Source organism: Rhincodon typus, chromosome 22 (genome assembly GCF_021869965.1).
Source record: "Rhincodon typus isolate 14 chromosome 22, sRhiTyp1.1, whole genome shotgun sequence".
NCBI lineage: Eukaryota > Metazoa > Chordata > Chondrichthyes > Orectolobiformes > Rhincodontidae > Rhincodon > Rhincodon typus.
The window spans coordinates 32594942-32607292 of record NC_063353.1 but is presented as its reverse complement, the minus strand read 5'-3'; the positions used below and the strand labels follow the sequence as shown (position 1 = coordinate 32607292).

Sequence of the window (12351 nt, the reverse complement as noted above, 5' to 3'; positions counted from 1 at the left end):
TCGAGCTTCCGACTGTCCTGCCTATTGTTTCCTAATTTGATCCTAAATCCAAAGGCGTCTGGTCAGCCATTAGTAAATTTGCCTGAATGCCACTACTCATAGGATAATTTCCAATCCGGTGTCATCCCAACGCTCCGTCAGAATCCACGTTTATAAGCCACTACCCTGTGCTTCTATCAGTTCTCTCTTCCCTCAGGCTTTGTGTTTCATTGTGTTGCCTGATTTCTCTGCTTCACTGTGATTTCTTTTAAAATTGTGCATGTGGCAAGGGTGTTGCTGCTTCAGCCATTGTCCATCCCACATTGCCCTGCTGTAGGTGATAGTGAGCTGCCTTCTTGAACTCCTGCAGTTCCTGATGTATAGGAGCAGCCATAGTGCTGTTAGGAACGGGGTCCTATGAATCTAATTCAGCAACAATGAAGGGATCGTGATATAGTTCCATTCAGGATATTGTTTGACCTGGAGGGGAACTGGCTGATGGTCGTACAGCTCCCATGTATCTGCTGACATGTCCTTCTAAGTGGTAGAGATTACACATTTGGAAGTTACTGTTTGAGCAGCACTAATGACTTGTTATAGTGCATGTTGTAGATGGTACACATTGCTGCCACTGATAGATGTTGTGAAAAGAGTGAATGCTGAAGGTGAGGCATGGGATGCCAATCAAATGGGTTGCTTTGTACTGGATGGTGTCAAGCTTCTTGAGTAATATTATAGCTGAACTCATCCAGGAAGGTGGAGAATATTCAATCGCATTCTTGACATGTGCCTTGTAAATGATGGACAGGCATTGGAGAGACAGGGGGGAAGTAATTCACCACAGAATTCCTCGCCTCTGACCACTTATATGACTAGTCCACATCAGTTCTGTTCAATGGTAACCCCAAGGATGTTGATGCGGGATTCAGCAATTCTCAAGGGGTGATGGCTAGATTTTCTTAACAGAGATGGTCATTACCTGTGAGGCACAATTGTTACAAGCCATTTATTAACCCAAGCCTGGATGTTGTCCAGGTCTTGCTGCACATCAACGTGGATGTGGACTGCCTCAGTTTCTGAGGAGTCACAAATGGTGCTGAACATTGTGCAATCATGAGTGACATCCCACTTCTGATCTTATGATGGAGGGACAGTCACTATGCTACCTGTTTCCTAAGTCTTTCCGTTTCCCCATCCTTTGGGCCATCTCAGTTGTTTTACACTATGTCTTTTGCTTTTTTGTTTGTTTGTTTGTTCACCGTCCTTTTCCAATTTAAGTCTTCAACATTTTTTCCAGAAACACGTGAAGACCGAACAAAGCGTCTCTTCAGGCATTATACAGTTGGATCGTATGATAACTTTTCATCTCACAGGTAGGAGACTTCATTTACTTTTTCAGGAGTTATTTTGTTCTGGGGTATGGTGAAGACATGAAATTGTGGCCTTTTAATGCAAACTCATGCAATGAATGTGGGTTGTACGGCTGGTTATTTGGTCCTGTAGGAAGTCAGCAAGGCATAGGAAAAACTATTGAAGGTGACAGTGGCTGTCAGTTACACCATCAAACTCAAAGCAAATTTGCATCCTGCTTTTGACTTTTTTATTGTGCTGTGAGACAGAGTGAAAATTTGTACGGGTTGCATCATGCAACTGGCGAAGACAGATTACACTTCCTACTACTTCTGTCTTGTGTCAAAGAAAACTCTCAGGAATGGCTGGTGTGGGATATTTAAATAGTCCAATGGTAAATTTGGTTAACTCCTTTCTGAGTTCATGCTAAAGTAAAATGTTGAACTAGCTTACAGGTATAGAGGGAGCATTACTTTATATCTAACCCAGGTTGTATCTGTCATGATTTTAATATGGTATGTCACCTCCTGGTTGCCAGGATCAAGGATGCAACAGAATGGTTGCATGGAATTCTAAAGGGGGAGGGCAAACAGCTAGAGGCTGAGGTCCATGTTGGAACCAATGGCATTGAAAGCAAAGGTCCTGCAAGCAGGTTTTAGGAAGTTAAGGAGGAAATTGAAAAGCGGGTCTTCAAAGGTGGCTCATCAGTGGCTTACTCCTAGTGCCATGCAGTAATAGTAGAAGAATAGAAGAGTAAAGCAGGGGAGTGCATGGCTGGGATGCTTTAGATTCCTGAGGCACTGGGACCATTTCAGGTGGAGGTGGGACCTGTCCAAGTTGAATGGGTTAGATCTGAATAGGAACAGACCGAAATTTTCATGAGGAGGTTTACTAATGCTGTTAAGTTGGATGTAAACTAGCTTGGGAGGATATTGGGATCCTGATAAGTGGTTCAGAGGGGAGAGATACAATTAAAAGTTAAACTTAGGTAAGCAAGTCTGGAAGGCAGAGGAAACATAAGCTATGAAGGAAGAAGTGACTTTAGTAAGTCCAAATGGAATATATTTTAATGCAAGAAGCCTGAGGAATAAGATAAATGGGCTGAGGGCACAGATGGACAAGTGAAAATATGATATCATAGCTCTGACTAAGATTTAACTGAAAGATGGCAGGTGAACATTTCTGGTTATGGGGTACTTAGATGAGATAAGGATGGAAGGTGGAGGTCAGTATTGAACAAGAATTAATTATAGCACCGAGGAGGGATGATAACATGGAAGTACAGTCAAATGAGTAAAAAACATGTAAGGGGCATATATGCTGTTGGGTCCCAAACAGTCAGGGAGAGATAGAGGATCAAATGTGTAATCAAATATCAGAATAGTAAGGCAGTAGTAGTAGGGGATTTTAACTACCAAAATATTAATGGGGATAGCTTGAGTGAGCAAGTTAGGGAGGGAACAAAACTTTTAAATTGTATCCATGAGAACCTTTCTTAGCCAATACACAGGCCAACAAGCAAAAGGCAAATCAAGAGCTAATATTCGGAACTGATCCCAGGTAGATCGAAGGTGAATCAGTAGGGGAGCCTTTTGGAGATAGCCACCATAACTCAGTTAAATTCACGATAGTATGGAAAATGATAAGGATGGGCTGGGAATGGAAGTTCTCAACTGAGGAAAGGCCGTTACGGCAGTGAGAGGCATTCTAGATGGAAATAGTGAAATAGCATGTTCTCATACGGACAAAGAATCTGATCAAGACTGGAGAATCCTGGATGTCAAGAGGTATAAATGTTATGATTAAGAAAAAAGAGCAGTTTATGGCTGATACTGAGAGCTCAATATGGCAGAGTTTCTAGAGAAACATAAAAAGTGCAGTGATTCTTAAAAAGGAAATTAGAAAAGCAAAGAGAGTGCCTAAGAAAGCATGGGCAGGTAGGATAAAGGAAATCACAGAGGGTATTTTTTTTAAATAAATCAAGTGCAAGAGGATGTGTCGGGAAAAGATAGGGCCCATCAGAGATCATCGACCCAGAAGATCCAGAAGGCACTGTCTTCAATTAATACTTTATGTTGATCTCACAATGGAAAAGGATGGTGCGGGTATATACGTTAGGATGGAGGACTGTGAAATATTAGAAGAAATTGACGTGCGACAGAAAAGGTGCCAGAGGATTTAGCAACCTTAAAAGTGAATAAAGCTGCAGGTCTGTAAAAGATAGCAAGGGTCCTGATGGTAATTTCCAAATCCTCTTGGGCCAGGGATCGGGTGCCAGGGGACTGGAGGACAGCCAATATTGTTCCCTTTTTACAGAAGTGAGAAAGGGAAACACAAGGATTTTGAAGGCCAGTCAATTTAACCTCAGTGGTGGGCAAGTTATTAGAAAGAATTCTAAGGGACAGAATATATCTGCACTTGGAGAAACTCAGATTTATCAGGGATTGTCAGCATGGTTTTGTTAAGGGATGTTTGGCAAAATTGATTGAATTTTTGAGGCAATTACCAGGAATATTGATGAGGATACTGCATTTTTTAAATATGAACTTTAGCAAGACTTTTGATAGGGTCCATCATGAAAGACTGGACAAGAAAGTAAGAGTCCATGGAATCCAAGACAAAATGGCACTTTGCATCCAAAGTTAGCTGAGAGGTAGGAAACTGAGGAAGATGGTAGAGGAATGTTTCTATGACCAGAAGTCTGTTTCCAAGGAGGTTATGAAGGCCTCAGTGTTTGGGCTTTTGCTGTTTGTGGTGTACCTTAATGATTTGGACAGTACAAGATATGTGAAGAAGTTTGCAAATGAGATGAAAATTATTAGAGGGATAAATAGTGAAGATAATAACTTTTAACTGCAGAAGAATATCAACAGACAGGTCAGCTGACCAGAGCAATGACAAATGGAATTCAACCCAGAAAAGTGTGAAGTAATTCACTCAAAGACTTAATAAGGCAAGGGATTACACTATGGATAGGAGGACCCTGGAAAGTACTGAAGATCAGAGGGACCTCAGTATCCATATCCACAGATCTCTGAAGGTAGCAGAACACGTAGATAAGGTGGATTAAAAGGCATTTATGATACTTGCTTTTATTAGCCAAGGCATTGAATACAAGAACTAGGAGGTTATGCTGGAACTGTGCAAAATTCTGGTTAAGCCACAACTGAAGTACAGCATGCAGTTATGATTACCACATTACAGGAAGGATATGATGGCACTTCAAAGGGTGCAGAGGAGACTGACAGAGATGTAGCCTGGTCTGGAGGGTCTAAGCTACGAGAAAAGATTGGATAGTCTGGGCTTGTTTTCTTGGATCAACAAATGTTGAGAGGTGCCCTCATAGAGTGGTGTAAGATTATGAGGGTCAGAGACAGGTTGGCACTTTTTCCATTTGGTGAAGAGTCAATAACCAGGGACATAGACTTAAGGTAAGAGGTAGAAGAATAAAGAGCAAGTTGAGGGGAATCTCTTCACTCAAAGGGTGGGGAGTCTGGATTTCACTGCATGAAAAGATGGTTCAGTCAAGAATTCTCTTAGTATTGAAGCTATTTAAATATTCACTTGCGTTGCCATAGCCTCCAGGGCAATGGGCCAAAAATTGGCAAACAGGTTTAGTGTAGTCAGATCTTTGTTAAGCAGCATGGAGACAATGAGCCATAGCCTCCTTCTGTAATGTAAACATCTATGAATAGGCTCTGAGTAAGCAATAAATTTGTATCTGTGTGTAGTTTTCTGCCTACCACCTCCCCTTACCTCACTTGAATACTTCAGAATTAATTCCATTTCCATGATAATGCTTGCTAGTCCACTTTGACTAAATACCTGAAAGCATCTCTAGTCACAGCTAGAGTATTGCAAAACCATTAATAAAACTGGTCCAGTATGATGCCCTGTATTTTACTTTTATCTTGAACATTCTAGAAGGATCTCAAGGACTCACTGGGATTGAAGTTAGTTGAAGATTTAAATTGGAATTTAGCTGAAGTGTGTTACCCTAACCACTGACAGAAGCATGGAATACTATTGAAATCTTTTATTTTAAAGCAATGCTTTGCATCTACCAATACTCCTTGGTCTTCTGCAGTTATTCAAGATGTTTCACCTCCATTCATGTAATATCAATGCTATCCAGTTTCCCATCCTACACTCCCGTACATTAATTTCCATTCAATAATTCAGTTCTTCCTAAGCCTTTTCCCAGTGTGACTCTACTTTCATGCCCCAGAGAATTAATGAGGTAGGATCGTGTGAAAGATAGTGGTGCATTGGGTTTCACCTGCTGACTAGGTTCCATCTACTGGCAAGTATTTAAACTGCAGTGTTTCAAAAAAAAATCTACCTTTTTGAAGCCTTTTTCTGCAGCTCTAAAAATCTGGTTATTAGGGCACTTCCATCATTAGAAAACACAAGGATTTAAACATTCAGTTCCGACTCCACTGCAGCCATTATTGCCTTGTGACCCCACTGGACATGACCCATAGTTTTGGAAGTCCTGCTCTAAATGTTCGTAGTGGTAGCATTCCCCTGTAGAGTTAGGCCGTAGGTTTGAATTCTATTCCAGAGATTTGAGCCCAAAATTCTATCCTGTAAGTGTGCTGAATGATTGGAAATGCACTTTATGGATGAGAACTAATCCAAGGTCCTGTCTGCCCACATGAGTAAATCTGAATAATACCATTTTGAAGAAAAGCGTGGGATTTACATCCTGAGTCTTGATCACTATGCATCAAACATTCAACATGACTAAAAACAGATTATCTGGTCATCATCATATTGTTGCCTGTGAGAGTTTGCTTTGCAAAAAGTGGTTGCAAGTTTCCTGTATTACGAAGCAGCCAAATTTCAAAAGTACCTGATAAAAACCAAAACAACTGCGGATGCTGTAAATCAGAAACAAACAGAATTGCTATAAAAGCTCAGCAGGTGTGACAGCATCTGTGGAGAGAAATCAAAGTTAACATTTCAGATCGAGTGACTCTTCCTCAGAACTAGACCCAAAATGTTAACTCTGATTTCTGTTCACAGTTTCTGTCAGACCTGCTGAGCTTTTCCAACATTCTGTTTGTTTCAAAAGTACCTAATTGGCTGTGAAGTGTTTTTCAATGTTTGTGAAGGGCAATATAGAAATATACTTTTTTTTTTCTCTCTGTCTGCTTAATTATTTTCCGTGACCGCTTCTGTAATTTCTCAGCTGGTCATCTGATTGGATTGTATCATCTATAAATTTGACCATCCCACTCTCCAATTGATAACTTCATGTTGAATTTCTGAGCAAGAGTCATTGATCTAAGTTAGGAATGCCAGTACCAAGGCAAATACAAGGTATTTTGTCTTCATTCCTCTCCAAACAGAACAACGTTTTCCACTTTTTACCCACTTCTTATCTAAACCCAGGCCTTTCCTTGAAACCCCACTGCTTTATGTTAAATTTGACCTTGAGTCTGAAGTTAGGATACAATGTCTAATGAAGATCACAACTGTCCAATTGAAATGCCACATTTTCAAAGGAATCAAACAAAATTTTGCTTTCTCAGTCCACACTGATAGCTTCTGGTTAAATTTTGATTGTACAGATAACAAGACTGATGGACTAATGGTGATCTATAGTTGTCGGTGCCTGTTTTGTCCCCTTTTTGACTGTCAGCCTCACCAGTGTCCAGTGACTGTCTCATGATGATTCTCGATGTCTTACAAAAACCCTCTCCTTTCCCTGATACTTTTTAAACTCCGTGGTAAATGCTACTTATCCTTGGGGAATCATTTGTGTTGAACATGTATTGGACTTCCATCTCTGTTATGGAAAATCATTGATTTTTATTGGGATTCTTTGTTTAGAGGAAGCGAACTGCTCATATCCATCCTTGTGAACGAGGGAGTATGTATTAAGAATATTTGATACCGAGTGCTCACCTTCAGACTCAAATCTTCTTACAAATCTTTTATGTCTTTCACCAATTATATGAATATTCTCTTGCTGTCAATTGTTGGAAGATTTCTTTAATCATTGACTTCCCTCAGCTGTTCCCTTTGCAATTCTTCTCCTCTGCACCCCCTTAATGTTAAATCACAGCATTGTCACAGCATAGCAAGAGGCTATTTGGCCTTTGTGCCTGTACCAGTTCATCAAACAAGCATCATCACTTAGTCTCAATTTCCTGCTTGTTCCCCATACATTTGCACTCTATTTCCATCCAAATATACACCCAGTTCCTTCTTGAAGGCCTCATTTGAATTTGCTTCCACCATATTTCCAGGCAGTGCCTTCCATACTATAGCTACTCACCGTGTGAAAAAGCTTTTTTTTCTCTAACATCACCCTTGCTTCTTTTGCACATCCCTTTAAATCTATACCCTCTACATCTAAACCCTCTAATTCTACATTTCCATTGCTGCCATATAAACTAAGATCTGGAGTTATCATTATGTTCTGGATTATGGATTTTCTTGACCGCTCCTCAATTACCCAATAACTCAAGGTTGCCCTCATCCAAAGATGTAAAAATTGGAACAGTCTACTTAATATTCTGTAGGTCAAGGTGAAAGTCTTGTTTTAGTCTCAAAGTCACAAGAGACCTGGATGAGACTTATCCCACAGAACATTAAATATTTATCTACAAAATAATATTTGCAGTTCCTGACTTACTCTCCTGATTGAATTGAGGTGAGGTAAGAGTGACAGCCCTTGACATCAAGGCCGCATTTGACCAAGTGTGGCATCAAGGAGCCCGAGCAAAACTGGAATCAATGGGTATCAGGGGGCAAACTCTCCGGTGGTTGGAGTCATGCCTGACACATAGGAAGATGGTTGTGGTTGTTGGAGGTCAATCATCTCGGCTTCAGGACATCTCTGCAGGAGTTCCTCAGGATAGTGTCCTAGGCCCAACCATCTTCAGCTGCTTCATCAATGACCTTCCCTCCATCATAAGGTCAGAAGTGGGGATGTTCGCCAATGATTGCACAATGTTCAGCACCATTCGTGACGCCTCAGATACTGAAGCAGTCCACGTTCAAAAGCAACAAGATCTGAACAATCTCCAGGCTTGGGCTGACAAGCGACAAGTGATATTCGCACCGTACAAACGCCAGGCTATGACCATCACCAACAAGAGACAATCTAACCACCGACCCTTGACATTCAATGGTGTTACCATTACTGAATCCCCCACTATCAACATCCTGGGGTTATCATTGACCAGAAACTCAACTTTTTACCACATAAACACACTGGCTACAAGAGCAGGCCAGAAGCTGGGAATACTGCAGCGAGTAACTCACCTCCTGACTCCTCAAAGCTTGTCTGCCATCTACAAGGCACAAGTCAGGAGTGTGATGGAGTACTCCCCATTTGCCTGGATGGGTGCAGCACCAACAACACTAAAGAAGCTTGACACCGTACAGGACAAAGCAGCCCGCTTGATTGGTATTACATCCACAAGCATCTACTCCCTCCACCACCGATGCTCAGTAGCAGTAGTGTGTACTATCTACAAGATGCACTGCAGAAATTCACCAAAGATCCTCAGACAGCATCTGTCAAACCCACGACCACCTCCATCTAGAAGGATAAAGGCAGCAGATATATGGGAACACCACCACCTCCAAGTTCTCACCCAAGTCACTCACCATCCTCACTTGGAAATACATCGCCATTCCTTCACTGTCACTGGGTCAAAATCCTGGAATTCCCTCCCTAATGGCATTGTGGGTCAACGCTCAGCAGGAGGAATGCAGCGGTTCAAGGAGGCAGCTCACCACCACCTTCTCAAGGGCAACTAGGGATGGGCAAGAAATGTTGGCCAGCCGGCGACGCCCACATCCCACAAATGAATAGAGAAAAAAATTCTGTCAGTGACACAATCTCAGTTACAACTTGCACTGAAATAGCACCGTAACATTATAAACCATGAAAAGGTGCTTCGGATAAAAGAAAATTTGACACAAAGCTGTGGAAATATGAATGCAGCTGCTTGGTCAAAGAGGAAGGCTTTAAGGAGTGTCTCAGAGGAGAAACAGGAAGAAAGACAGAGAGATTTAGGGAGGGAATTTCACATTTGGCACTTGGGCAGATGAAGCCACAACCTCCTTACATTAAAATTGAGGATGAGAAAAAGGACAAATTTAAAGTGAGAACATATCTCATATAGTTGCCGGAATGGAAGAGGTTATAGTGGTAGTGAAGGAAATACCATGGAGTCATTTGTAAACAACGACAGTTTTGAAGTTATGTTGTTGCTTTAGAACCAATGTGGGTCAACAAACTTATGGTTGAGCCGGGGTAACAGAATTCTGGATGACCTCAATTTTATGTAGAGTGTAAGATGAGGTCTCATCAGAAAAGCATTACAGAATCCTAAGGATAACTTCACAAGTAGATACCTCACTGGTGATTCTTGAAGCTGCATTCATATGTAGCCATGCAGCTATCATGAAGAAACAAGACAAACCATTTGCAAGTTGTCTTCTGGTACGCACAGTAAAGTTTAAGGGTACCTGCATTGAAATAAACAGGCTGGGCACATCAAAAAAAAATTAAAAGGAACATTGACTCTCATATACTCATATTAATATCCTCCCGCACAATACCACATACATCCTCACACAGTCAAACAAACACACTGACACACATGCCTGAATTGTTTTGGCCCACTAATGATGAGCTTTCGGGGTGAGGGGGGAGCATGGTTGAGAGTTGGCTAAAAGATGGGGGTTGCCCCGTGTCATGCCATATTGCCAGTGCAGAGAAATCTGGCAGTTTGGCCATCGATTGGCTCACTCTTTGGAGCATTTATATGGCCAATTAAGGGTCAGTTTTCAGCTCCGCGGTCATTTTTGACATACCATGAAGAACTTCCACTCCTGGGATTGGGGGTCCTTCTTAATGAGCATTCCATGGCTGTGAAGTCTGTCACCCACCTCCAGATGGCAACAGCAATGCTGATGTTCTGTGAATCCACTCCTTCCTTGTCAGATGTGGGTCTGAAAGGGTTAATACTTGTTTGAGTCCAGTAAGCATCACACTTTATGGTGATGTCAGGGGAACCTGTTCAGAGGGTAAAGTAGGAGCTGGTAGGAGACAGAGCTGAGGATAATGTGCACCTGACAGTTTCTGTAGTAGTACAGGTCATAATCTTGTAATTTGTAAATAGCTGTAAATAAACCTTACCAACAAGGCTCTTCTAGTTAAAAAGAAATGTGGCTCTCCTCATCCAGGCTGGACCACTTTACTTGCAGGAACACACGCACATAACATGGTGAGCAGTGGTGTGTCAGCAGTGATATGGTAAAAATGATGGACCCTTGCTACAACAGAGTGAGTGGCAGTGACCAGCAATATTTCAAAAAAAGGGTGAGACCGAACAGAAATTAGCCTCAGGCCTTCAGGGAAACATTCAAGGATAAACAAATGCTGGTGTCCCAGAAGACTTTAAGAGACCAATACTGCTAATTGCTATTGACAACAAACTCCACAAACATGTGGCAACGCTTAACTTCAAAATACTTCAAAAAAAAATCCAGAAAGCACTACAGACCTCACAGAAGATACATTGAACCAAGAGCAAATCAACAACCCCAAGGCAGAAGTATAGTCTGCATTATGAGGAAATGGTCTGTAGAGGTCCCAGTCCGTAATAAGCCAGTGAGCCAACCAGACATCAAGGATTACATGATTTCAGCAAATATTGTACTTGAGGGGGAATCTTAAATGGCACGGTAATTCAGGTTAAAAGGACAATAATTTTAAAAATAAGTTACTGCTCCAGTTGGGCATCACCAACAGCATTCACGGATACCATAGGCAGGGTGGATAAAGTGTAACTATGAGGACCACAAGGGAGAATTTGTATATTCAGGGAGTTGAGAGCTGGGGAAATCACTGTCCAAGCTACTTAAAGCAGATAAATGTTAGGAAATTTAAAGAGGTACACAATTCTAGTTTAACATAGCATTTCAGAAGACAAGGAGAATGCAGTAGAAGTCTTAGTGAGGGTCCACACATGGAAAGCCTCAGTTACAGAATGGAGAAACTTAATTATTGCAGAACAAAAATCTTCAAAGAAAATAAAATGTCTAATCACATTAGGCAGCTATTGCATCAGAAAAAGTATTGCCAGGGAGATTTAATTTCAGACGTCAGCAAAATGGAACAACAAGTTGGACATCCTAGAAAAGACAGTTCTTGAGATACGGAAGAGCTTTCAAATTGGATACTTAGAAGCTGAGGTAAATACATTTCTCTACAAAACAGGAAGTATAGGAGATGATGTTCTCACAAAAGGATATGTGAAATGCACACAAATTCAAAGGGCTACTAAAAGCCTAGGACAATTATTCCAGCCTCAGAACTAACACGGTTCTCAAAAGAGCAAGATGTAACTCAGCAGAGCAGCATCGAGGTGAATCCATCAATGATTCCATTCGTGATCTTTATAGGCTAGTGGAAAGATGTGACAATGGTGACTGAAACTCAGTGTTCATAAGGGATTGTTGTAGGCAATTCTGATGAGCGTTTGCCAAATTTACTACCATTCAAAGAAGACCTAACTCTGAAAGCTTTTAGATGACGAGTAAAATAGAGGTTCAGAAGCAAATCAGATCAGTCCGAATTAGCTTTATTATCACATGTACTTACATGACTACAGTGAAAAGTTTACAAGTCACCACTTACAACACCATCTTAGGTACAAAAGTACCTCAGTAAAGAATCTTAGGTACAAAGCAGAAAAAACTAGAAAAGCAAAGTTTAAAAAGTTAAACACTGTAGTCCTTAGCAAAAGTGGAAAAGAAAAATGAAGAAACGAAGCTAATAGTTTAACACCACAGTCCAAAAGCACCTGGCCATGCTGGGCTTGTACTCCTCTCAAGGGCTCGACCTCCCCTGCTTTGGGTTTGACCTCATTCCCGCTGCTGCCTCAGGCTGCCTGCTCCCACACTCACCGCCTCAGGCTGCCCTGGGCTGCCTGCTCCCACTGTCACCGCCTCAGGCTGCCTGCTCCCACACTCACCGCCTCAGGCTGCCTG

At 41.5% G+C, this 12351-nt stretch overlaps 1 protein-coding gene across 1 annotated transcript in view; it reads left to right on the top strand.

The window, feature by feature from the left end:
- The window catches only part of shank3a (SH3 and multiple ankyrin repeat domains 3a), an 886564-nt gene that overhangs the window by 596840 nt on the left and 277373 nt on the right, over nucleotides 1–12351 (top strand). Inside the window, exons 15-16 of the mRNA XM_048610479.1 lie at nucleotides 1277–1352; nucleotides 3930–3970. Of these exons, the coding sequence (XP_048466436.1) occupies nucleotides 1277–1352; nucleotides 3930–3970 (117 nt within the window). The remainder of the gene's footprint in view (nucleotides 1–1276; nucleotides 1353–3929; nucleotides 3971–12351) is intronic.